This window comes from Chiloscyllium plagiosum, unplaced genomic scaffold (assembly GCF_037043375.1).
Source record: "Chiloscyllium plagiosum isolate Xiang-an unplaced genomic scaffold, Cpla_swu_hap1 HiC_scaffold_20, whole genome shotgun sequence".
NCBI lineage: Eukaryota > Metazoa > Chordata > Chondrichthyes > Orectolobiformes > Hemiscylliidae > Chiloscyllium > Chiloscyllium plagiosum.
The window spans coordinates 59,691,556-59,718,370 of NW_028270158.1; the positions used below are offsets into that span (position 1 = coordinate 59,691,556).

The window sequence follows — 26,815 nt, forward strand, 5'->3', positions numbered from 1 at the left end:
CTGGTGGTCACCATTGTCCAGAAACTGAACTGGACTCACCACATCAATAATGTTAGCTAGCAGTGCCATAATGAGTAACTCGCATCCTGACTCCACAAAGCCTCTCCACCATCTACAAGGCAGAGGTCAGGAAATGGAATACTCCTCACTAACCTGGATGGGTGCGGCTCCAACAACACTTGAGAAGCTCGACACATCCAGGATAAAGCAGCCCGCTCGATTATAGCACTACAGCCACAAGCATCCACTCCCTCCACCACCGACACTCCATATCACTAGAGTGTACTGCCTATGAGATACACTGCAGTGATTCACCAAGGCTCCTCCGACCGCATCTTCCAAACCCATGGCCACTTCCATTGAGGAGGACAAGGGCAGCAGATACATGGGAAGACCACTCCCTGCAAATTCCTCTCCAAGCCATTCACCATCCTGACTTGGAAATGTATAGCCGTTCCTTCACTGTTGCTGGGTCAAAATCCTGGAATTCCCTCCCTGTCAGCAAATAGCCTTCAATAGTTCAAGAAGGCAGCTCACCTTCTCAAGGGCAACTAGAGATGGGCCCAGTCAGCGAAGCCCATGTTCTATTATTGAATTATATATTTAAAAAAGAGGAATTCAACCCTTATAAAAAGGGACATTCAGAATTGCAATTGCCTTGTAAATTGCAACCATCTATTTCTAGCATTTCCATGGATGGAGCCTTATTGTGTGTCTCCTTCTGTATTAGTTTGTTGTCTTTGTTGAAGTGTTGGCCTGACTTTATTGTTGTTTAGGTTTTCTGAAAATGTCACAAAGGTTGATTTTTTTTTTTTAGGTTTGCGCCATCCCTGTGATAATGACAGTTTCTTTAATTTGTCAAATGTAATCTGCAGCAGGCTCTTAGCAACAGCTTCCTTTGACTGAGTATAACTCTTAGCAAAAGCACTGTTGAGGGGTGTGATCCATATTTTAGCTGCTTTCAGCTAAATCTGAAAGTCAGAATGTCTGGGTGAGCTGTCTGTCCCTTGTTCCCTACTAAGTCTTCGACACTGATTTTTGTCCAGTTGCATTCGTGCTGACTTCAATTTCACAACAATCAATCTTTCCTACTGTTCAAACTTTCTCAAAATCAACTTTAGCTCTAAAACAAATGACATGTGACGTAAGATAGTGAGAAAAGCCTGTGGTATGCTTGCCTTCATTGGAAGGGGCATTGAGTATAAGGATAGGCAAGTTATGTGAAGCTTTGTCGAACTTTAGTTAGGCCACACTTGGACTATTGCATGCTTTGGTCACTGCACCACCAAATGGATGTGGTGGCTTTGGAGAAGGTATAGAAATGGTTTGCCAGGATGTTGCCTGGTGTGAGGGATTTTAGCTATGAGGAAAGGTGGATAGTCTGGGTTTGTTTTCACTGGAACACAGGAGGCTGAGGGGCGACCTGATAGAAGTTTATAAGATTGTGAATGGCACAGATAGAGTGGGAAGTAGGAGGCTAATTTCCCAAGGTGGAGAGGTCAATTACTAGAGGACACAGGTTCAAGGCGCGAAAGGGGATGTTTAAAAGAGATGTGAGGGGCATGTTTTTCACACAAAAGGGAGGGGTGAGTGCCTGGAACGGACTGCCAGAGGAGATGGTGGAAGCAGACACAGAAACGCTCAGACAAATACATGATTATGAAGGGAATAGAGGGATATGGATCCTGTAAGTGAAGACAGTTTTAGTATGGAAGGGCAAAATGTGTCGGTGCAGGCTTGGAGGGCTGAAGGGCATGTTCCTGTGTTGTATTGTTCTGTTGTGATGATGAACCTATGAACTCCAAAGCAGCCATTAATAAACCAGCAACATAGATGGCAATCCTTTCAATTAGGAATATTGATGCTGTGGTTTAGTGCACCAATATCATTCAGATGGGGCCTGGTTGTTATAGGTGCTTGAGCCTGTTATCTCCCAAAGTGACAATCAGCCCCTGTATATTTTTCTTGTCTGGAATATTATGAATGACTCTTTTTTTCCTCTTCGACTTTGCGCATATGTCAGGTGCAACTCTGAAATTGTAGCAGAAATTGAGAGAAAATAATTGTTAGCTTAGTTCACAATCCAGACCACAAACTTCACAAACCAAATATACCTTGCATCAGCTGCACCCATGCTTTTATCACGATCCATATCATTCAGTTCAGTGTCTGTTCACTATGTGGAACAATTAATGTTTTGAGTTATCCTGATCCCATCTAGGTAATGGTTTTAAAAAGAGTCTACTTGATTTAGCTCCTATTCTGGGTCTACATTAGACTTTCGCAAAAATAAACCTTCATTTAGATGAACTTTGATGGACTTTGTTATAAAGTTGTTCCAGCTATTCACTTTTTCTTTGGGGCGGGGGGGGGGGGGGGGTTAGTTTTTTACTTTTGGAAAACAGTAACCAGTGAATTTGATCGCATGTTAAGATTGTCAGTTATATTTTGTTTATAAACCATTCATCTGTTTTAAAACCTGTCCTGTGGTGAGGAGAACACTTTCTGCCTTGAACTGCAATAAACTTTACTCTCTCTTCCCATTTACTGAAAATGAATGAGAAAACCCATTCAATTGTCTTAGTTGTTCCTGCTATTCCAAACCACATTGGCTGACAGTATATTTTGAAGAGAGGTCATTTTTAAATGCACAATGTATTATTGGTCCTGAAATAATGTAAAGTTGCGCCGATACTTTCCTTGTCTTGATTTTGGCACACCTGTAATGGTAGTAATCTTCCAGTTAAGTTACTTAGTGTGAAAATACGAACAGTACCGCAGTTTAAGGTTTGGGACAATCATTTAGATTTAGATTTTAGATTAGATTTAGATTAGATTACAGTGTGGAAACAGGCCCTTCGGCCCAACAAGTCCACACCGACCCGCCGAAGCGAAACCCACCCATACCCCTACATTTACCCCTTACCTAACACTATGGGCAATTTAGTATGGCCAATTCACCTGACCCTGCACATCTTTGGACTGTGGGAGGAAACCGGAGCACCCGGAGGAAACCCACGCAGACACGGGGAGAATGTGCAAACTCCACACAGTCAGTCGCCTGAGGCGGGAATTGAACCCGGGGTCTCTGGTGCTGTGAGGCAGCAGTGCTAACCACTGTGCCACCGGGCCTGTCCCGGTGAGCAAATTAAATCATGATTTAATTTGCTCAGCAAGCTGCAATGACTAATCCTCGGTACATCCGATGGATCAGTTGGAACAGTCTTTCATTACACAGCAACAATCAGGATGGCCAGTTTTCCTCCTCCTGTTCAGTAGCTTCCACTATTGCTCCATTGCTCACTGCTGGGAGCCCATGGCAAACGCACTCATCTTAATTCCTTGTCCGGTTTACTTCAGTCTGTGCACTTTTGCATCCTGGGTGAGCCAAGTTATATCAGATGTGACATCTTGAGTATAAACCTACAATCTATAATGACACTCAGTATTAGTGTGCAGTACCGTGTTCCAGAGAATTCACTTTGCCCATTACTCTGTTTTCAGTAAATTTGATGTGGAGGAGCCAGTGTTGGACTGGGGTGGACAGAGTTAAAAATCATACGATGCCAGGTTATAGTCCAACAGGTTGCACAACCATGTGATCCTAGGATCCTCTGGGAAGCCAGGGAGGAGATTGCTGAGCCTTTGGCATTGATCTTTAAATCGTCATTGTCTACAGGAATAGTGCCAGAAGACTGGAGGATAGCAAATGTGGTTCCCCTGTTCAAGGGGAGTAGAGACAATCCTGGTAATTATAGACCAGTGAGCCTTACTTCAGTTGTTGGTAAAGTGTTGGAAAAGGTTATAAGAGAGAGGATTTATAATCATCTAGAAAAGAATAATTTGATTAGAGATGGTCAGCACGGTTTTGTGAAGGGTTGGACATGCCTCACAAACCTTATTGAGTTCTTTGAGAAGGTGACCAAACAGGTAGATGAGAGTAAACCGGTTGATGTGGTGTATATGGATTTCAGCAAGGAGTTCGATTAAGGTTTCCCACAGTAGGCTATTGTACAAAATGCGGAAGAATGGGATTGTGGAAGATATAGCAGATTGGATCAGTAATTGGCTTGCTGAAAGAAGACAGAGGGTGGTGGTTGATGGGAAATGTTCATCCTGGAGTCCAGTTACCAGTGGTGTACCGCAAGGATCGATGTTGGGTCCACTGCTGTTCATCATTTTTATAAACGACCTGGATGAGGGTGTGGAAGGGTGGGTTAGTAAATTTGCAGACGACACTAAGGTCGGTGGAGTTGTGGATAGTGATGAAGGATGTTGTAGGTTACAGAGAGAGATAGATAAGCTGCAGAGCTGGGCTGAGAGGTGGCAAATGGAGTTTAATGCGGACAAGTGTGAGGTGATTCACTTTGGTTGGAGTAACCGGAATGCAAAGTACTGGGATAATGGTAAGATTCTTGGTAGTGTAGATGAGCAGAGAGATCTCGGTGTCCAGGTACACAGATACTTGAAAGTTGCCACCCAGGTTGACAGGGTTGTTAAGAAGGCATACAGTGTTTTAGCTTTTATTAATAGAGGGATCGAGTTCCGGAACCATGAGGTTATGCTACAGCTGTACAAAACTCTGGTGTGGCCGCACTTGGAGTATTGTATACAGTTCTGGTCACCGCATTACAAGAAGGATGTGGAAGCTTTGGAAAGGGTGCAGAGGAGATTTACTACGATGTTGCCTGGTATGGAGGGAAGGTCTTACGAGGAAAGGCTGAGAGACTTGAGGCTGTTTTCGTTGGAGAGAAGAAGGTTGAGAGGTGACTTAATAGAGACATATAAGATAATCAGAGGATTAGATAGGGTGGACAGTGAGAGCCTTTTTCCAAGTATGGTGATGGCGAGCACAAAGGGGCATAGCTTTAAATTGAGGGGTGATAGATATAGGATAGATGTCAGAGGTAGTTTCTTTACTCGGAGAGTAGTAAGGGTATGGAATGCTTTGCCTGCAACAGTAGTAGACTCGCCAACTTTAAGTACATTTAAGTTGTCATTGTCCAAGCATATGGACGTACATGGAATAGTGCAGGTTAGATGAGCTTCAGATTGGTATGACAGGTCGACGCAATATCGAGGGCCAAAGGGCCTGTACTGCGCTGTAATGTTCTACGTTCTATGTGATAAAGGAGCAGTGCTCTGAAAGCTAGTGCTTCCGAATACACCTGTTCGACTATAACCTGGGTTTGTGTGATTTTTAACCTCAGTAAATTTGAATATGTGAAAGAAAATTTGGCATTTCTAAAATATGATTAGATTAGATTCCCTACAGTGTGGAAACAGGCCCTTCAGCCCAACAAGTCCATTCCGACCCTCCGAAGATTAACCCACCCAGACCCATTTCCCTCTGACTAATGCACCTAACACTTTGGGCAATTTAGCATGGCCAATTCACCCTAAACTGCACATCTTTGGACTGTGGGAAGAAACTGGAGAACTCGGAGGAAACCCACGCAGACACTGGGAGAATGTGCAAACTCCACACAGACAGTCACCTGAGGCTGGAATCGAACCTGGGTCCCTGGTGCTGTGAGGCAGCAGTGCTAAACACTGAGCCACCGTGTCACCCCAATCTTTTGGGTCACCAAATGTTGAGGTTACACAGGATGTTGGTAAGGCTGCTTCTGGAGCACAGTGTCCAGTTCTGGCCACCCTGATATAGGAAGAATACTAAGCTGGAGCGGGCTCAGAAGAGATTTATCAGAATGTTGCTAGGAATGGAGGGTTTGAATTATAAGGAGAGGCTGGAAGGGCTGGGACCTTTTTTTCTACTGGAGCGTAGGAGGTTGAGGAGAGACCTGATAGAGCTTTATAAAATCATAAGAGTTATGGATAAGGTGAATGGCAGGTGTCTTTTCTCTAGGGTGGGGGATTTCAAGCCGGGTGGCATATTTTTAAGGTGAGAGGAGAAAGATTTTAAAAGGAAATCAGGGGCAGTTTTTTTTTAACACTGAGTGTGGTTCATGTGTGGAATGAATTTTCAGAGGGATTGGTGGTTGTGGGTACAGTGAGTTTTGAGAAGATTTGTAGCTGATGTTGAGGTTCTGGATGTAGGTTTGCTCGCTGAGCTGGAAGGTTAATTTCCAGACGTTTCATCACCATACTAGGTAGCATCTTTAGTGGGCCTCCGGACGAAGTGAACTGAAGATATTACCTAGTAGGGTGACCAACCATCTGGAAATGAACCTTCCAGCTCAGCGAGCAAACCTACATCCAGGATGTAGGTACAGTTATAATGTTTAAAAGACATTTGGGTAAGTTCATGAATGAGAAGTGTTTGAAGAGATATGGACCAAGCACGGGCAAGTGGGACTATTTAGTTTGGGATTATGATTGGCATGGACTGATTGAGCCATACAGCACAGAACCAAACACTTTGGCCCAATGTCCTAAATTATAGTATAGACAATAAAGTACTTCAATATTGCAGTCACTGTTGTAATGCAGGAAATGTTGCTGTCAGTTTAGTCACAGCAGGCTCACACAAAAATATTCTGCAGGCTAAGAACCTGATTGGGAATTTCCTTTGAGGGATAACTGTTTGCCAGGATAGTGCTCCTCTTTCAAACACAGCTACGGGGCCTTCTATATCCACCTGAGAGGACAAGTATGGTTTGAAACAATATTGAGCCTTTGACTGTACAGCGTTCCCTCAGTAGTGTACTGGAACGTCAGTTTGGACCTGTTTGATTTAAACTTAGAAAATCAGATAGATACGCACATGTGAGTCATTAAGAAGACTTTATGGCATTTCAGGGTCTCAATACAGATCCTCGTGGAATGCAACCCCTCATGTCCTGCCATTTAAAGTATCTCTCCATAATTCCATTTGGTCTATTGCTACTTAGCCACTTTCTGACCCAGGTTAATAATATGAATCCATGAGTTTAATAACTAGTCTATTATAAGACACTTGGCAAAATGCCTCTGAAAGGTCATGTCATTGACATTGCCTTCTCCATTACTTTAATCATGTCTTCAAACAAAAAAAATTAGTCAGATTTGTCAGCCATCATCTACACTTCAATTCCATGCTGATTTCTCTGATCAGTTGAAAGTTTTCAATGTGTTCAGTCATCTTTGTTTTAATTGTAGACACCAACGATTTCCCAACAACTGGTCTGTCCTTCTCCGGCTTCCTCTTTCCCTTTAATTGGGAAGCGATGTACACAAATGTACAATGTAAAGGGATGGATATTGAATCCAGACAACTTTGGAAAATTATAATTAAGCATGTGGTCTTAAGATTTGAAATAAATATTGTGGTCAAGCTCTCAACTACCACCTTCAAAACGTTGCTGAAACCATGTGGATGTGGAGATTTGTCACTCTTCAGAGCTATCACTTTGCTTACGTTATGTTTGTTGAGTCCTCAACTCTGAGCATTTGTTTCACTTGATTTCTGACGTGCTGAATTCTTCCACTATTGTGTACACTAATGCAAAGGAATTATTCAGGATTTCCTGCATTTCCTTTTATTAACAATATCGCTGGTAAATGTTATTGAGCAGCCCATATCAATCCTTACCAATCTGCTTTTCTTAATGTGCTTGTAAAAATATTGTGTTGGCTTCGCAATTGATTTTGTAATTTTTTAAAAGCCTCTTTTATCATGTCTCTCATTTGTTTTGTCTTTTGTGGCTATTTGTATTTTTCCCATTCACCCGGATTTGTTTCTTTTTGGATGTTTTTCTATGATTTTTCGTTGCGTTTTGTCTCTTGCCAGTTTAGGTGCCAATGTCTGTCCTTTTGGTAAGTAAATCTCTTGCCCATAAGGACCGAAACTGGTTCTGTGACATATTTAAACACTTCTTTCTGATGGCCTGCTATAACCCAATCACAAATTGTCGCACTTTAGTGTATGCAGTTTCTGTTTCATTCTGTTGAAGCCAACTTTATCTCATCTTGGGCTCTTAGTTTAGTAGTTTCACATTTCATAGGAGATCATAGAACCCCTATAGTATGGAAACAGGAACCCTCCAAAGAGTATCCCACCCAGACTCATTCCCCATTACTCTACATTTCATTTCCCCTGACTAATGCACCTAACCTACACATCCCTGAACACTATATGGGCAATTTAGCATGGCCAATTCACCATGGGAGGAACCCATGCAGACACAGGGAGAATGTGCAAACTCCACACAGACAGTCACCCGAGGTTGGAATTGAACCTGGGACCCTGGTCCTGTGAAGCAGCAGTGCTAACCACTCAGCCACGGTGCTCCCTTTCAAGTATTGTTACTCTTGATTTGTATTAAGATCATTATTCGGTTAAATGTTAGGTTATTAACTCACCCTGTTTCAAATCTCAAAACTGCATCTATTATGGCTATCCCAGACTTGCTTAAATCCACTATCCTTCTCACATTTTGAGCCATTTTTAAAGAAGTCTTATTTACAGAGCACTTTTTATATAATTGAATGTTCTGAGGTGCTTCACAGAAACAATATGTGACACTGAGCCTCACTTGCTTCCTCCACAACCAACGTGATGAAAACCTGACTCTCAGACTCTTGCTGTTGAGTTATGGTGACCTCTCCCCTCAGCACAATAAATCTGTAAGAATACCTTAGCAGCCTAATCTTTGATTCATTTTGTGGTTTTAATGTTTGGACTAAAACATTCCAGGGTATGTCATGCAGTGCAGAGTTTGTGATCATTCATTCGCATGTTGACAGTCACCACATTCAGTTTAATCAGTTTTACATTCTTTTGCTGGTCTATTGCTATTCTCTATGGTTTTTTAATAAACTGTTGCACCATTTTATGGTATTAGGTGGAAACAAATAGTCCAGGAGTGCAAGAAATGCACAAAAGTTGGTTCATTTTTGAGGTAAAGAGCTGTTACCAGATACACAACACTTACCTCAATATGGAGGTCCAAACTCTACTGAAGTTAAATCCTGGGCCTTATGTTAATAACTGTAGCGAACTGCCTCACCGGCTGTTAGCTATTTCCCCCTGTGAGACGTCAGCCCAGTTGGAACAATACTGTTCCTAGTGCCATAGTTCTCCGGCTGCCATCCAGTCATAGAGATGTACAGCACAGAAACAGACCCTTCAGTCCAACCTGTCCATGCCGATCAGATATCCCAACCCAATCTTGTCCCACCTGCCAGCACCTGGCCCACATCCCTCCAAACACTTCCTATTCACGCCTGGGCTCCAGAGGAGTGTTTTTTTTTAAGTAGACTTAAAATTTTAAGGACCACTGATTAGGCTGCACAGGGAACCACAGGGTGCAGAGCATCACACCGTGATGATTAGATCTCTAAAACCAGTATTGGATGACTCATTAGTGTATTCAAAGGGTCTAGCTCCTGTTAAAAGTGGTAGTACTCATTCTCCAGTCTCAACGAGGACCTGTTTCTCTTGCTTGACCATTTCTGCACTAACAAGAGGGTTTGCATTTTCAGTGCAGACGGGCAGTTGGATTTTCAAGTGTTCTGGGTTTTGTTTTTGGACCTTTTTGTGTTTCAGGATTTGGAAGTTGGAACTATAGGTGGGTGGAAGATTGATTGCAGTAATCACCACCACTATCAGACAAGGCTAGCAAATGAAGGCCCCTCCTGATACTCCAGACCACCATGAATCAGACTGCCCAGCTAGACCATGACAGCAGAAGTTGGGTTGCAGCCGAAACATAGCAAGCAGACCTCCGGAGTAGCCTATGAGCTTCAGACCAGCCCGGATTCATAACGTCTGCAATTTTTGAATTCAACCTTGTGAGAAACAACTCAGGCGCTGACTGCTAATTGCCAATGAAATGCAGTACATCAAAGTAGAAAATGGACAGAATATCATCAGTTCTGAAATAGCATGGCTCCATATTTTAACGCAGGTTTCATATGAGGAAACATTTTTTTTTCCTCTGCCTGGTAAATTCAAGCTTTCAGCTTTCGAAACCAAATTATTAAAGCTCAGCCTAAAAAGAAGCTAATGAAGTTGAACTAACACTAAGCATGTTAGATTTATCATTGTAGAAAAATGTTTTTTTTTCTAAATTCCCTTTTGGGACATAGGCATCATTGACTGGGGTCAGCGTATCCTAATTGCACTTGAAAGTGGTGGTGAGCTGCCTTCTTGAACTGGTGCAGTCAGTTTACTGTAGGTAGACCCACAATGCCATCCGGAAGAGAATTCCAGGATTTTGACCAAATGGCAGCGAAGGAACGATGATGTGTTTCCAAGTCAGGATGATGAGTAGCTTGGAGGGGATCTTGCAAGTGGCAATGTTCTGCTGCATTTGTCCTTCTAGATGGAAACAGTGATGGACTTGAAAGTTGCTGCCTCAGGATATTCGATGAATTTCTGCAGTGCATCTTGTAGATGGTACGCACTGGTGCTACCTAGCTTTAGTGATAGAGGGAATGGATGCTTTGGATGTGGTGCTAATCAAGTATGCTGCTTTGTCCTGGATTGTGTCAGGCTTATTAAGTGTTGTTGGATCTGCACTCATCCAAGGAAGTGGGGAGTATTCAATCACATTCCTGATTTGTGCCTTGTAAATGATGGACAGACAAGTTTTGGGGAGTCAGGGGTTGAAATTACTTGCTACAGGACCTGCTGTTGTAACCATTGTAAATGTATGGCTAATCCAGTTGAGTTCCTGGTCAATGGTAACCCTCAGAATGCAGATATTTAAAGTATCAATTTCCACACAGTGGGTGGTGCGTGTATGGAACAAGCTGCCAGAGGAAGCGTAGAGGTAGGTGCAATTACAGTATTTAAAAGGCATCTGGATATGTACACAAATAGGAAGGGTTTAGAAGGACATGAGCCAAATACTGGCAAATGGGGCTAAATTAATTAGGGATGTTTGGTCGGCACGGATGAGTTGGAGTGAAGGGTCTGTTTCTGTGCTGTACGGCTCTGACTCTGCCTCTATAAAACATGGATGGGAGCTAGGTTTTAAATTCTGAGCTATAGTAGTTATCAACATAAATGATTCTAAACTGAACTTAAGTAACTGTGAAAGTATCAAAGTTAACTGTGTCAAATTAAAAATCTTGCAGAAGAATTATCTGGAATAGGTTGAACAGCTTTCATGTGTATCTTATAGTTATCTTGCAGTTACATTGATAACTGGGTGCTGTCAAAACAAAGTTGAGAAATCAAACTTCAGGGAAAGTGTTCCAGGCAATTATCAAATGTTAAATATCTGTGTGTTGCAAGACTAAATAACCACTTCTTTTATTTGATCAGCCAATGTACCATGTGCAATTCTCCACATGAATTGAACCATCGAGATACAGTTACGACATTTAACAGACATTTAGACATGTACATGAATAGGAAAGGTTCAAAGGGACCGAATGCAGGCAAGTGGGACTAGTTTAGTTTGATAGAATCACTACGGTCCTCAAAAGATTGAGACATCTGAATTGATAAATACAGTCACAGAATCATAGAATCACTACTTGGTCGGAATGGATGAGTTGGGCGGAAGGATCTCTTCCCATGCTGTATGGGGCGGCTCGGTGTTTAGCACTGCTGCCTCACAGTGCCAGGGACCCAGGTTCGATTCCAGCCTCTGGCGACTGTCTGTCTGTGGAGTCTGCACAATCTCCCAGTGTCTACATGGATTTCCTCCGGGTGCTTCGGTTTCCTCCCGCAATCCAAAGATGTGCAGGTTAGGTGAATTGGCTGTGATAAATTGCCCATAGTGGTCAGGGATATGTAGTTTAGGTGCATTAGTCAGGGGTAAACGTAGTGTAATAGGGTAGGTTACTCTTCGGAGGGTCTGTGTGGACTTGTTGGGCCTAATGACCTGTTTCTGTGCTGTAGGGATTCTATGACTCTATTTATCAATTCAGATGTCTCAATCTTTTGAGGACTGATGATTCTAAGTGAATCGGACAATATTCTATCACTTGCTTTTGCAGATTCAGGCCTTTAACTTTTAAATCATAGAGGTTGGCTAGTTATAAACATATTTGTCAGTACTATTTGATTGCACTCATTGTCCCCAAATCAGTAGATCACTGTGGATGTTGAGTTGGACCATCCCCAGCAATGGGTGTAAGGATTACAATGTGTGACTAACCCATGTCAGTTGCTGGAAATATAATGTGGAGGAGCTGGTTTTGGACTGGGGTGGACAAAATTTTTTTAAAAATCACACAACACCAGATTATGTCACTAGATTCGAACTATTAACTCTGCTGCTTGACCTGAGTTTCTCCAGCAATTTCTGTTTTAGTGACAGGTTTATTTGCAAGCACTAACTTTTGGAGCAACCACCTGATGAAGGAGCAGTGCTCTGAAAGTTAGTGCTTCCAAATAAACCTGTTGGACTGTAACCTAGTGTTGTGTGATTTCCAATGTTGGAAATATAAGCAGCATACCAGCTTTGTCACTAAAACAGAAATTGCTGGAGAAACTCAGGTCAGGCAGCATCAGAGTTAATAGTTTGAATCCAGTGACATACAACCCTCCCCTTTCAAATGATTGAGTGTGATTTCTGCATGCAGCCACCGCGAATCCTGCTGTTCACTAGCTGCTTGCATCTGTGAAGCAGTTAAAGTTAGCTTTTCCCTCCTCTCGAAGGGAAGATGCCTTGCAGCCAGAGCTGGGAACCATTCAGTCAGTGAAGCTGACTTGACGCTGCAGAATGTCTCCACTTGGGAGAATAGGTTGCACTGCCAATCCTGGGGGAGCTGGTGAAAAGGAAGAGAGATGGCCGGCATCCAGAGGTGTCAGACTACTTTCTAGAGATGTTGTCAGTGGGAGCAGATAGCCGTGGAGGTTAATGCTCGTCCCCAGAGCTAGGATGTAGTGACTTGGCATGAATGGTTAAGGTCAGTGAATACTGCTACGGTCCGTGTGTTGTAGGTTGACTCGCAATGCCCTTAGGAAAGGCATTCCAGGATTTTGACCCAGTGACAGTGAAGGAAAGAATATATATTTCCAAGTCAGGATAGTGAGTGGCCTCGGAGGGGAAGTTGAGGGAGTGGTGTTCCCATGTTTCTGGAGCCTTTTTCCTTCGAGATGGAAGCGGCCGTAGATTCGGAAGGTGCTGTCTAGGGATCTTTGGAATTTCTGCAGTGCCAGTGCATCTTGTAGATGGCGCACCAGCTTTGTGGAGTCAGGAAATGAGTTATTTGCCGCACTACTCCTAACCTCTGACCATCTCTTGTAGCCACAGTATTTATACGGCTGGTCCAGGTCAGTTTCTGGTCATTGGTAACTCGCAGTGTTGACATTAAAGATCTGGAGTTAACTGATCGACCTTCCCAGTCTGATTAAACAGCCCTTTATATATATTCTCTGCATCATGGCACGAGTGGGAGAGGCCCAATTGTACTAATATGGTGGAAATATAGAAAGATGGTCCAATTTTATAACTGGAAAGGATATTCTTCATTATCAGGGTTTATGATTGTGCATACTTATAAGCTTATTAAGCTCTCTCTCTTGTTCACCAATCTAATAATTTTAGATATTTTTCTCTTACCAATATACAAATTACATTAGAGGAAAGAGACTATTTTATCAAGCCTGCTATGTAGTCAGTGGCTCTGCAAAATGTCCTGTTGTTGCCCAGTTACAAGGATACCAATTTGGACATAACCCCTACACTTGAACTGTTATAATAAAGATTCATTGCATAGCCTCTGCTATAACTCTTTGTTTGCTTGACTCAAACAAAGTTGCAATTCTGTAATCCTCTGTTTATAAGTTTGATTTTATTCCTTCCTTATCGTTTCTACCAGTTTTCTCTTAAAGTTATGCATGTGTGGGCTGTTTGCTGGAGTATAATTCCACAAGCAGCATTCGTGGAGGGTTAGGTTATCCAGAACCCATTGTGATTCTTTTGAGGGGGTGGAGAGAAGAAGGAATCTTTTCTGATCTATTTTTCCTGCACTTTTCTGACACAGAGGTTCAGCACTACAGGGATTCAGTCCTGAATCGATCGATCTTCCATCAATTTTTAAAGTGACCAAAATTTCAACATCACTAACAGTTGTGCTTGATAGGTTTTTGATGGACAAGCGAGTCTAGGTTCACAGAGTGCAAACAGAGGGAAGTGCAGCCAAGTACATGACCTGAAATTGTATTGAATAGTGAATATCAAATGGCCTTTTGCAGCTTCTAAGAACTGTGTCAATCATTTGTTTGGTTTTTTTTGTTATCCATTTTATCTAAGTTATTAATACATTTAAAATAATTAGCCATTCCTTGCATAATGTGCAGATTCCATGCGTGCTTCAAACATGCCATACAATCTTTTATTTGAGATTATTTCATAGTTTAATTGTGCCCTGCTTTAAGGGAGTGACTTCCAGGTGCCTCTGTCCTGTGCAGAGAAGAACTTGCTTCTGCCCCAATTTCCTTTTCTGAACCGAACAAATCCAACAGAATTAATTCTGTACATTTGCAAAATTAAAACTGCCTCCTTTTTTTTCACCGTGGCTGATTCTTGGGACGTGTTGAAATGTAGTCCTACAATGATGCTGTGGCCACCCCACGGCTGGAGAGAGACCACAATGTCTGCACTCCGATATATTCTTCTGCTCGGAAAGCACCCACTCCAGTCGTGCAACATTCTGTGGCGAAATATCTGGCCCTTTTAAGGGTTAAGTAATCCCTTGTGAGCTGCAATATGCTTCAAAGTGTTTCAGGCTATGTCTTAGAAATGGTCAGAATGTGGAGGGAAACACATTTTGTTAACACGCTCCAAGGCATGATCAATTGAGGAGGACATAATAAAATGGCCTTACATTTAAAGTGGGAGGTGAGGCAGCTGTGGGAATCTGATACCTCTGCTCACTCCTTGATTTTACTTCTAACCAGTCCCTCTAAATCATTTGTCAATACGATTCTAGACTTTCTCAGATTACATTTTTAAAAAGCTTAAATATCATTTCCCCTGTAAGACCACAGTATAATATACTTGTGTTTTATTCTTTTAAGCTAAGAATCATTGTGCATTAATCGGGGCCTGATTTTCTGAATGTAAGTGATTTGGTTTTGAGTGAGTTAAAATCTCAACCACAGTGTGCGCCTGGGGACTTCCCAAAGAGCTTCAGATTCAATCCGTCATCTTTTGAAATTTTGTCGTAAATCTACCCAGCAAGAGTCCTGAGTCACTTTTCACAATGAGCACTTAGTTTCCTAGATTTTTGTAAGCGCTGACTGGTAAGTCAAATCGATCAAGGAAGCAGTATGCAAACACTGAATTCCCAAAGTAAGTTGGACTCATCCAAGATAAGCAGTTTGTGTAATGCCAGTGTAATGAATAATTCGCTCGTGAACATGCCTGGGCATATCTGTTTGGAACAAATATATACCAAAGTACAGCTGCTAAACCACCAAATGGCCGTCTTGGGTGGGTCCATGAGTAAATGTCTCAGACTCGCTTTTTTTCTGGTGCTGGAGAAGGGCTAGGAGTTGTTTGATGTGGCTGACTCTATAACCGATTCAAACTGAGCCTCCGATTTCCTTTATGGAGATTCAGCTTCATATACACAACAGGACTGCCTTTCCTTATATAGTTAAATTCTGTAAGAATATTGACTAGCTAGTATGAGTACATCCTTAAACAATAGCACTGTGCAATGTCTGAGTTTTCAATGTTTCTGATGGGTGATCGTAATCCAGGATAAACTGGATTCCGAATAGATTATTCATGCAATCACTCTTGACCTCACTTAACTTGTACTGGCAAAAGTAACTACTTAGAAACATATTTTTACTGTCCATTAGCACACTCTTCTTAATTTCAGTCTTCATTTTTGAATCCTTGCCACTTAATTCTGTGGATGTAGTTGCTCTCTGGTACCTTACACAGCTGAATTACAAGACATGTGATTTTTGGCAGACTATTTGACTTGTAAAGTTTGCTGTAACTGAACTGAATTCTTCCATTTTATCCTGACCATGTCCAGCAGGTAACTTTGGGTGAAGTTTGGGAGTTCTAACCTGGGAATAGTGAGTCTGATCGGTAATTATCAAATGGACTTTGTCATGAGGAAAAAAAGAAATGGGAGCAGGAGTAGTCCATTCAGCCTGCTCCATCATTCGGTGTAACCATAGCTGATCATCTCCTTCATCTTTTTTTCTTTCTGTATTATCCCCATATCCTGTGATGTTTTGTGATGGTACTGTGCCTTTAAGAGGGATTTGTTTTGTGCTGTTTCTCTTACAGAGAGGTGTTGCCATAGTGATACCAGAATATATGCCTCAGAAGCCGTAGGTAAACAGCTTTGAGAGTTTTTTTTTAATTAGACAGGCAAAGCATGACTGGGTGCAGTCAGGCTCACAAACCCAGGGTTTTAGTTTTGTTTTCAGTTGGCATTGGCTGTTGAAGCTGCTAGATACAGCTCTGTCTCTCTGCTCCAGCAAAAGGCTTGAGTCCGCTCTCTGCTGCTAGATTGTTTCTTTCAATGTTCCTGTTGTCTGGACTGGAGGAGATAGCAAGTGAGATAAATCTGTTTTGCTGAATTTGTCTTTGCCAAGTGTGTGTTTATGGGATGCTGCTTTATTGGAACTGTTGATGATCAGTAGTTAACTTTAGCTGTAATGAAATAATATTTATGCTTTTTTTTTTGTTTGTATTGTAACTGTTTTGTAAGAATAAAGTGTATTTTGCTTGAAGCGTGGTAGTGGACCAATCAAATCACGCCTGGAACACAGCACCTTACCTTTACCTTTAAATTAAATAAAAGGTTTGGGATTACGCTATCTCTTTGATATATTTTAAGGGGGTTGGTCTGGTCTATATCAGTTTTTAATATGGAGAAATCTTTAGATCTCGGTCTTGAACATGTCCATGACTTAGCTCCCACTGCTGTCTGAGGCAGAGAATTCCCAACGTTCATTAACCTCTGAGTAAAGAAATTCCTCCTTATCATAGTCCTATTGGCCTGCCTCTTATTCCCCCCAATTTAAAACATCCCCCACTAACAGAAACATTCTGCCTACAACTCCCACCTCAATCCTGGTAAGAATTTATATGCTTAACACCCCTCCTCCTTCTAAACTCGAGAGAATATAGGCCTTTCCCCATAAGACAACCCATTTATCCCAGGAATTAGTTTGGCCAACCTTCCTTGCACTACTTGTTTAGCCAGTATATCGTTCTGCAGGTGAGGGGATCAAAGCTACATACACTACTCCGAGTGCGATCCCACAAAACCTTATTTGCAATGAGCCATCTTTATTTTAGTACTTAAATCCTCTTTAATAAAGGCCAACATTCCACTTGCCGCCTTAATTGCTTGCTGTATCTACAAGTTAACTTTGTGATGCATGGACAATGATAGTCAATAAGTGTGGCACTGGAAAAGCACAGCCGGTCAGGCAGCATCCGAGGAGCAGAAGAGTTGACATTTCGAGCATAAACACTTCATCAGGGATCAATGACACCCAAGTCTCTCTTGGAGGTGTTGAACGTCAAACCCTCACTATTTGTGAAAAACTTTGCATTTCTGTTTTTTTTTCTTCATGCTAAATCTCCCATTTCTTCACAAATCTGCATTTTTTTTGTCTACTTACACATAGCCTCTCCAAAGGCCCTTGAAGCATCTTTGCATCCTCCATTGAACTCGCACTCCCACGTAGCTATGTGTCATCAGTAAACTTACAAATATTGTATTTAATCCGCACATCTTAATTACTGATTTTTAGATTACTAGGTGAAGCAAGCACTGATCCTGAAAAACCCCACTTGCCATAGCCTGCCAACATCAAAATGAGCCATTAACTCTTGCTCTGCATTGTCTCCATTAAGCAATGCACAGTCCATGCCGGTAATTTCTCGACAAACCCATGTGCTTGAAATTTGTTTACGAACCTTCTGTGTCAGACTTGCTAAAAGCTTTCTGAAAGTGCATATATGCCTCATCCACTGGTTCCCCCTTATCTAATAAGACCATAGGAAACTGGGACAGGAGTGGGCCATTCAGCCCCTCAAGCCTGCTTGGCCATTCAATAGGATTGTGGCTGATCCAACATTCCTCACACTTCTTTCCTGTCCTTCCCCATAATCCTTGATCAAGAACCTATCTGTCTATCTATCTCCATCTTAAATATACACAAGGACCCTGACTTTGCAGCTCTCTCTGTGTCAAGAATTTCCAAATACACTAAAGCCTCTGAGAAAAGAAACTGTCCTTGTCTCAGTCTTAAATTTGTGCCCCTTTATTCTGAGACTATGCCCTCTAGTCCTAGTCCCATGTGAGGAAACATCCTCTCAGCATTTACCTGGTCAAGCTCCTTAAGAAGCCTGTATGTTTCCAAGAGATCACCTTTCACTCTTCTGAACTCCAGTGAGTAGAGTCCCAACCTGTTTACTCTTTGTTCATAAGATAATCCCTCCATACCAGGGATCATCCTAGTGGACCTTCTCTGAAGTGCCTCCAATGAAATAATATCTCTCCCTTAAATAAGGGTACCAAAACTGCTCACAGTACTCCACATGCGGTCTGACCAACACCTTGTACAGTTGCAGTAAGACTTCCCTACTCTTACACTCCAATCCCCTTGAAATGAGGGCCAACATTCCATTAGGGAGGAGAAAGTGAGGTCTGCAGATGCAGGAGATCAGAGCTGAAATGTGTTGCTGGAACAGCGCAGCAGGTCAGGCAGCATCCAGGGAAGAGGAGAATCGACGTTTCGGGCATAAGCCCTTCTTCTCCTGTTCCCTGGATGCTGCCTGACCTGCTGCGCTGTTCCAGCAACACATTTCAGCCCCCAACATTCCATTAGCCTTCCCTGATTGGTGCAACAGGCAATGTGCTAGCTTTCTGAGTTCTGTGCACAAATCCCTTTGTGTTGCAGTTTTCTGCAATTTTTCACCATTTCAATAATGTTCTTTTGTTCTCACTTCCAAAATGAACAACTTTGCATTTTCCCATACGATATTCCAATTGTCAGCTAATCTGATCATGACAGTCTCAAAAAACTCTCACCAAGCTTGTAAATGTGACTTCCTTGTCATGAATCAGAGTTAACTCTGCCCAGTCCTATCATTACTTTCTAAGTGCCATATAATCACATCCTTTATTAGGTCCTAGCGTTTACTCAATTCTGCAATCTCAACTGTGATTGTTTACCCAGTACTCAAACCTGGTGAGTTGCTAGTTCGCAAAGATAAATATGATGAGCCATCAGTAACTTTTAAATTATTGCACCATAATTTACTGTCCGTTTCAATTCCCCTTCCCATTCCCTTTCTGACATGACCATCCTTGGCTGCCTCCTTTGCGACATCAAACTGTAAAACAACACCTCATCTTCCGCCTGGGCGACCCAAGCCTGGAAGATTCAACATTGAGTTCCCAATTTCAAACAACCTCCCTTCCCATTATCTGACTCCCTTCGGAGACCTCCCCCCAATCCCTCTCACCGACCCTTCCTTCCAGCCACCAACTGGATTCATTCCTCCCATCAACCAACCAGGCTGTACCCTCCACCTTTGTTCACCTATCCCCACCTCACCGCTCTGCCCACTCCTCCCCTTTATCTGCAGCACGCCTTATGCCCACCCCCAGTCCTGAAGAAAGGTTACAAATGTTCTGCTACTCCTGATGCTGCTTGGCTTGCTGTGTTCTTCCAGCCTCCTGCATGTCTACCATTAATCTGCAAAGCTTGCTATTTTCAGTCTTTCAGAACAGTTTTTTTTAAGAAGGATGCATGAAGAGAATGCCACTTGATGAAGGTCGAAAGTTCAGGGTGGCACAGTTCAGTACCAATCAGATGGGTTCCTGGGGGCATTATCTCTAATTCAGAGGCACTCAATGTTTGAATGTAGCACACAGTATTGGGAAGACATGGGGGAAGGGTGTCTGAGAACTATCTTGCTTCAGGCACCCACCCTCCCCACAGCTTCACCTTAACCCCAGAACAAACATCAGTTACCAGTTGGGGGTCAGCTACCTAAGTTGGATGGCTGGGTGATACCAACAGTGTGTGGGTTCAATTCTAACACCATCTGAGGTTATTATAAAGGACACTCATGGTGGGACACTGGATGGTGGGATCTTGACCCTGAATTCTGGGGAACACTTGCCACTGCCCAGATGACCCTGCTGGGATTCCCGAAAACGCACGATGAAGGATTCCTGCCAGCCTCATGTTCTCTATTTCATCTCGGTAGCTTTGATCTGTATCAAAAATTATCACACAAGATTGGTCTGTTATTGTTTTTCTAAAGATAAACTGACACACTGTTGAATGTCCAAATTCAGGAATTATTGAGAGGAAGGGAAGGTTTCATTATGTGCCAAAAGTGCATAATCCACTGAAAAAAACAAATCATTTTTCTTTGCTTTATCCTGTTGGGGTTTGCAAAAACATAGCATCAAGTGCCCCACCATCATTGGCACAATTAATTTAAATTTTTTAAATTTTCTAAATTTAAAGACCAAAGACTCCTTGCAAGTTGCTGTTATACAGTGTTCTAACGAGCAAGAATCAAGAATGTGGATGTGGAAAAGACATTTGGATAAGTATATGAAAAGGAAAGGTTTGGAAGGATATGGGCCAGGAGCAGATAGGTGGGACTAGTTGAGTTCAGGATTATGTTCAGCATGGACTGGTTGGACTGAAGGGTCTGTTTCTGTGCTGATGACACTATGTTCTTATCCTCACAATAGAGTTGAAAAAGAAAGCTCGGGGGTGTTTAATGAAACTGAATAAAATGTTTCGCAGTCTCATAGCTTCATCACTATGTTGTGGCATCTGCGCTCTACAATGGAGCAAAATGTCTGATTTTTTTTTTTCTAGGTCTGTGTTCAGTTTTTTGCTTTGGAAAGAAATGTTAAGATAGGGGCTTGGCATAATTTCCTCTAAAGATATTTATCTCACAGGTTAGCAGCAAAGTACTTTTGATTTTTTTTTAAGAGTGATCACATCCCCTTAAGTAAATTTGAAGGATTTTTCTTTAGCAATTCTGTTTAAGTTAAAATCTCTTTTTGCCTGCTGCTTTTTTTTGTAAACTATGAAAAGTATATCATTTCTGTTCTTTTGCATTTCCAGTTGTTTACCCATGAAGTTGCTGACAGTAATGAAAGGTTGTGGGAGTTTGTGATGTAGGAATTTTCAGATCTAATTCCAATCCTCCTCTATGAAGGATATTTTAAAATAATCCTTTCTTGTGCTCAGATTTCAAGTATTTAAACATTTTGAAATATTTTGGTACTATTTCTAAACAACACTTTAGGACCAGATCTGTTTTTAATGTGATATAGTCCACGAGTGATTTTTACAAATTATTCACAGTAGAGTATATTTTTAATCAGGCAGGGTACTGCAGATGCTGGAGATTAGCGTCAAGATTAGAGTGGTGCTGGAAAAGCACAGCAGGTCAGGCAGCATCCGAGGAGCAGGAAAATCGACATTTCAGGCCTTCATCAGGAATGAGACCATTCGGCTGAAACGTTGATTTTCCTGCTCCTCAGTTGCTGCCTGACTTGCTGTGCTTTTCCAGCACCACTCTAATCTTAACTATATTTTTAACCAAACTGCCAACATCTGTCTGATAGTGGTGATCGACTCATTTCAGTGCATTTGATGCCTGCTCATTCTAATTGTGAACCATGACAATAAACTGCCAATCATCATTAACTGGCACATTCTAAGTGGCAACCCTTCAATCAAAATCCACTTGTCAACTAATCAACACACTTTGTGTTTTAATCAGTATAAACATTGTTTTCCCTTTACTTTGGTACTTCTTGTAAATTGTCCTGATGAGTGCAAGACAAACCGCTTCGACAGTCTTTTTCAGGAATTAATGTACTTGTAACAAAAGTGAAAAGTGCAGCAAGCATATTTTGGAGACACAAGATGAAAACTCATCTGAAAGTCAGTTAAACACAATAGCTGCTTAAGTTTAATCAGCTCATCAGCTGAGGATGTCGACTACTTTGTAGCTTTTTAAAAAAAAATCTTGGTCCGAGAAGAAGTATTTTGGATCTCCTTAAGTTTTTATGTTGTCATGAATGTGTTAAATCTGTGCTTTCTATAGTCTTTCTCCTTAAATGTGCCTGTCTTTCCTTCTTTTTGCTTTCTGTCATCTTTTTCCTGTCGCCAGCAGAAGGGTACGATTTGAAAGAATTAACACAATGCCCATAAAAGGTCACAGAGCTGGTCGGAGGCCAGCGAAAAGGCACCAGTCTTTCTCTGCCAGATCCTTGCTGAGGTACCTGCAATGTTTGTGCTTGATGTGTCCGGCATGTGAGCTGCTTTACTGATACAGCAAAGCTGTGGATGCCCGCCAGCAGCCTTTCGTGTCCTGTGTGCTTATACAGAAGACAATTTGGCAAAATGGTTCTTGCTATAACTTGTGCACGAGTCCTTCCTTAAATGGTAACAGCATGCAGGACTCCAAGGCAACATGTCCATTGACAGCCTTTCTGATTTGTTGTAATGCATGTTATGGTTGCAGGACAGGCAACACTTTCAGATCCACTACAACATTGTGTGATGATAACTGAGCAAGGAAATGATGGGGAAAAGAATGCAATTGAGCCCTGATCCAAGCTGCAAGTTTTCACATAAATGGAACATTTATATCCTTTGCAATAGAACATTACAGCGCAGTACAGGCCCCTTGGCCCTTGATGTTGCGCCGACCTTTGGTACCAATGTGAAGCCAATCTATCCTACACTATTCCATTTTTATTTTAGCGAGTTAGATCTTCAGCAAAACCTCCTGATCCATTGCAAGGTGGGCAGTAATCCTTTAATATTGAACACATTTGGCTTTGAAGCAGTTAATAGATAACTGGCCATTTGAAGTTGTTGGATGTTTATGCCACATTTTTAATAGTCTTGCAAATTTGCGTTTGGGCGCGCATTTTACTTCCAGCTCTTTGAAGGCCTGACCGCTTTAAAACCTTGAAATGAACATGATGAAACACGCAGCTGTGAGGCAGGATCCCAGCAGTTGTTCAAAATCCTTCAAATAAACCGTTAAAAAGTCTTCCATCAAGAGACGGGGGAAGTGATCAGAACCTCTCTGCTTTGCTGCCAGATATGCAATCAGTTAATTGAATGACTACGTGCATGCAATGAACTTTTTGACACCTGTGTTTAAAAGCATGACTGCATTGGTTAAATGGTCTTTTGTTTTTACCACAAAAATCTATGGCATGCGAGACAGAAAGGAACCATGTGACTTTCCAGGCGGGTCTTGCCTCTTTTCACATATGTTTTGCTATCTCTAAACCAAAAGAGGCCAGCTCTTTATAGCTGCCGCCCTGAATCGTCGCACACGTTTAGTCTTCTGATGTCTGGTCTAAAGAATCGTCCTGGAACAACTGGAATAGGGAGCGGCAGAACATTTTTAAAACAAAATACAAGGGGGCTGTAAATGGAATACTGCGGGAACAATGTCTGAAGTGATGTAAAGTCTTGCTCCAAAGTAAAACTCGATGGCTTAAGATGTTTTAACAACAAAAAACATATGTAAAATAAGAACTTGGACAAGTCATGACATCTTTAGAGAGCTGGCATGCCTTCCCTAATACTGAGCAGGTACTGTAAGTTCTGTTCACTTGTGTTTGTCTAAAAAGTCAGACTCACTCACTAAATGTGAAGGCACCAAGTGTGCACTGTTGTGCAGCATTCTGATTTAAATGTCTGATCTGGTTTGTGCTGCATAATTTACTGCATAGTGTATGTCTTTTATACCTGTTTATTTCTTGTTTGTTAGTTCATGAATGAATGAATTGCACTCCTTAATTGCTAGTTTAATGGCAAAATAGGTTATTAGATCAAATAAACAGGCCGAATGCCTTTACCGACATCTGCTCCTGAGACACTATCCACACCAGTGACATATCTTTACAGCTGATGAATCTTAAACAATCATGTTTACCTTTTTCTTCATTCAGTGTTTGTTGTAGCTGATTTTTATTGCTGCCATTATTGAAAGTTCAAGCAATTTAATAATCAATAGTTCTAACTTAATGAAATTCCACAATTTAGTCTAGCAAGTGCCTTGTGTTTGAAGGAATGGCAATGAGCTTGGAGTAGTTTTTAGCAAACCCATTTAGCTGCAGAATAAGTGTGCCTTGCTACAGGTAATGAAGCATTTTAAAACTTTGAATTTGAAAAGCGTGGCTGAGAATTTTGCATTTTTCTTTGTGCCAGTTTCAAGTTGTGAAGTTGATGCTGCTTTGATAGAGGGCAAAGTGTTACCAGTGCCAGGTGCCATCCAGTAATATCTTGCCAAGTGACCCCTACATGATTTGGCGAACAGTTAGGCTCCGAGAAACCCCTCAGGCGAGACTGCTAGCCTGTTACTGTGTTGACTAGACAGCCGCATACCAGAAATCACTGATCGGGAACGTGGTTCCTGCCCCCCATTCAGGAATATCGAGGCCACTGGTAAAGTCAGTGATGTTAACGGGAATCTCTTCTCCGCCTACAGTTCAGTGTGTCACTGGGTTAGCTCTTGAATCATTGCGCCAGTATATCTGATGGGCTGGCTGTGTAATTTTACAGAGTGTCCTTGTTGTGTTTGTCTATAATGGTGTGAAAACAGAATATTTTTGATTTCAAAAGTATACTTTATTCATAAAATCTTTCCATTCAAAACAATTTAGTTCTGCACAGTCTTTGCAGATGGAGAGACAAACAAACATTTGGAGTTTGACTTTCTCAACAGCTCCAAAGAACAAACCCAAGGCATTGACAGAATGACCTCTCCCTTGCAATCAGTGAACTCATTCACATTGATCAGGACTCTGTTTACACTTTGCAGTTGTATCCAGTGGAAACAGATGCTCAGGTGTTCAGCCCGTTGACATGATAGGACAGGTGTGGGAGCCCAGGGCAGGATGGAATTGTTCTGCACACTGTTGCTCACATGGGAGGTTACAATGAAGAAGTGTCTGGTTTCAGACCTTCCGCAGTGTTGAGGGGGTGGATTTTCTGCGGGGCTACCGTGTCACCAGTCCTGCGTTGGCATCTGCTGGTCACCTGATATCTCGACCCATCGATGCTCAGAGCAAAACGGCAGCTGACACCTTCCAGCTTCTTTTTTAGTACATTTTACAGGATGCACTGTACATTTATAGTGGATGACACTGCAAGCCAGGCCAGCATTTGTTGCCCATCCCTAATTACCCTCGAGAAGATGGTTGTCAGCCAAATTAAACCATTGTGGTCCATGCGGTGTCGGTCGGAAATGTTGACCCAGTGATGTACATGTTGCACTGCAGAAATTCAACAACAGATCCCTAGGCAGCATCTTCCAAATCCACAAGCTGCAGATGTATGGGAAAACCACCACCTGCAAGTTCCCCTCCAAACCAGTCACCCATCCAGACTTTGTAAATGCACCATCATACTTTGTTGTTCGAATCATAGAATCCCTACGGTGTGGAAACAGGCCCTTTGGCCCAAACAGTCCACACTCCCCCTCAAAAGAGTATCCCACCCAGGCCCGTTCCCCTTCCCTATTACTCTGCATTTCCCCTGACAAATGCACCTAATCTACACATCCCTTGACACTATGGGACAATTTAACATGGCCAATTCACCTAACCTGCCCATCTTTGGACTGTGGGAGGGACGGGGAGAGTGTGCAAACTCCACACAGGCAGTCGCCCAAGGCTGGAATCTAACCTAGGTCCCTGGCACTGTGAGGCAGCAGTGCTAACCACCGAACCGCATTTGGTCAATATGCTGGGATCCCCTCCCTAACAGCATTGTGGATCAACCTACAGCCCAGGGACTGCAGAAGTTCAAGAAGGCAGGTCACTACCACCTTCTCAAGAGCACTCAGGACGGACAATAATTGTTAGACAACAATGCTCACATTCCACAAGTGAATGAACGAAAGTGTCCAGGCTGGGTTGGTGTGTGGCTCAGCAGAGAATTTGCCAGTGGTGACATTTGCTTCTGACATTGCAAGAACAATGAGGTGGCTTTGAGTGATGGGGGCATTGGGACCAGCTCAGTCACATTGCAGCTTTGCTGGAGTTTAGGCTTCTGCTCAAGATCACACATATCACATTCATCTCACATTGCCATTCAATGTGTAATCTCCTTTTTTTTTTATCCCAATTCTTCCTCATCCAATCACTTCCACTTAGCACAGGCTGGTCCACAGTCCTCCAGTGCCTCTAAAATCATGAGAGGCATGGATAGGATAAATAGACAAGGTCTTTTCCCTGGGGTGGAGGAGTCCAGAACTAGAGGGTATAGGTTTAAGGAGAGAGGGGAACAATATAGATTAGATTAGATTACATTACAGTGTGGAAACAGGCCCTTCGGCCCAACAAGTCCACACCGACCCGCCGAAGCGAAACCCACCCATACCCCTACATTTACCCCTTACCTAACACTACGGGCAATTTAGTATGGCCAATTCACCTGGCCCTGCACATCTTTGGACTGTGGGAGGAAACCGGAGCACCCGGAGGAAACCCACGCAGACACTGGGAGAACGTGCAAACTCCACACAGTCAGTCGCCTGAGGCGATATAAAAGGGAACTAAAGGGCAACCTTTTCATGCAGAGTGTGGTACGTGTATGGAATGAGCTACCAGAGGAAGTGATGGAGGCTGGTACAATTGCATTATTTAAAAGGCATCTGGATGGGTATACAAATAGGAAGAATTTAGAGGGATATGGGCCAGGTGCTGGCAAATGGGACCAGATTAGGTTGGACCAAAGGGTCTGTTTCTGTGGTGTACGTCTCTCTGACTCTATAAGTACCTCACACGTGATGAATGTTTGTCCTGAATGTTGCCAACAAGGTGCTCAGCTGCAGAATGAATCACAGCTGTGTTGTACACTTGCCCATCTAATCATCAGATGCTAGCCATTTCCAGTTAGGATGTCTGGCTA

The 26,815-nt window shown here is 42.4% G+C and overlaps 1 protein-coding gene across 8 annotated transcripts in view; it reads left to right on the forward strand.

Annotated features, from left to right (window-relative positions):
• The window catches only part of LOC122560494 (inactive rhomboid protein 1), a 365,137-nt gene that overhangs the window by 241,658 nt on the left and 96,664 nt on the right, over positions 1-26,815 (forward strand). The window contains exon 1 of one of the 8 annotated variants that reach the window (XM_087998012.1): positions 22,054-22,154. The exons of 6 other annotated variants lie outside the window; for them this stretch is intronic. In XM_087998012.1, the coding sequence (XP_087854138.1) occupies positions 22,078-22,154 (77 nt within the window). In that variant the 5' untranslated portion in view covers positions 22,054-22,077. Of the gene's footprint in view, positions 1-22,053; positions 22,155-23,194; positions 23,492-26,815 lie in introns of those variants that run through there. One more of the 8 variants, XM_043711152.2, reaches the window with a different exon arrangement.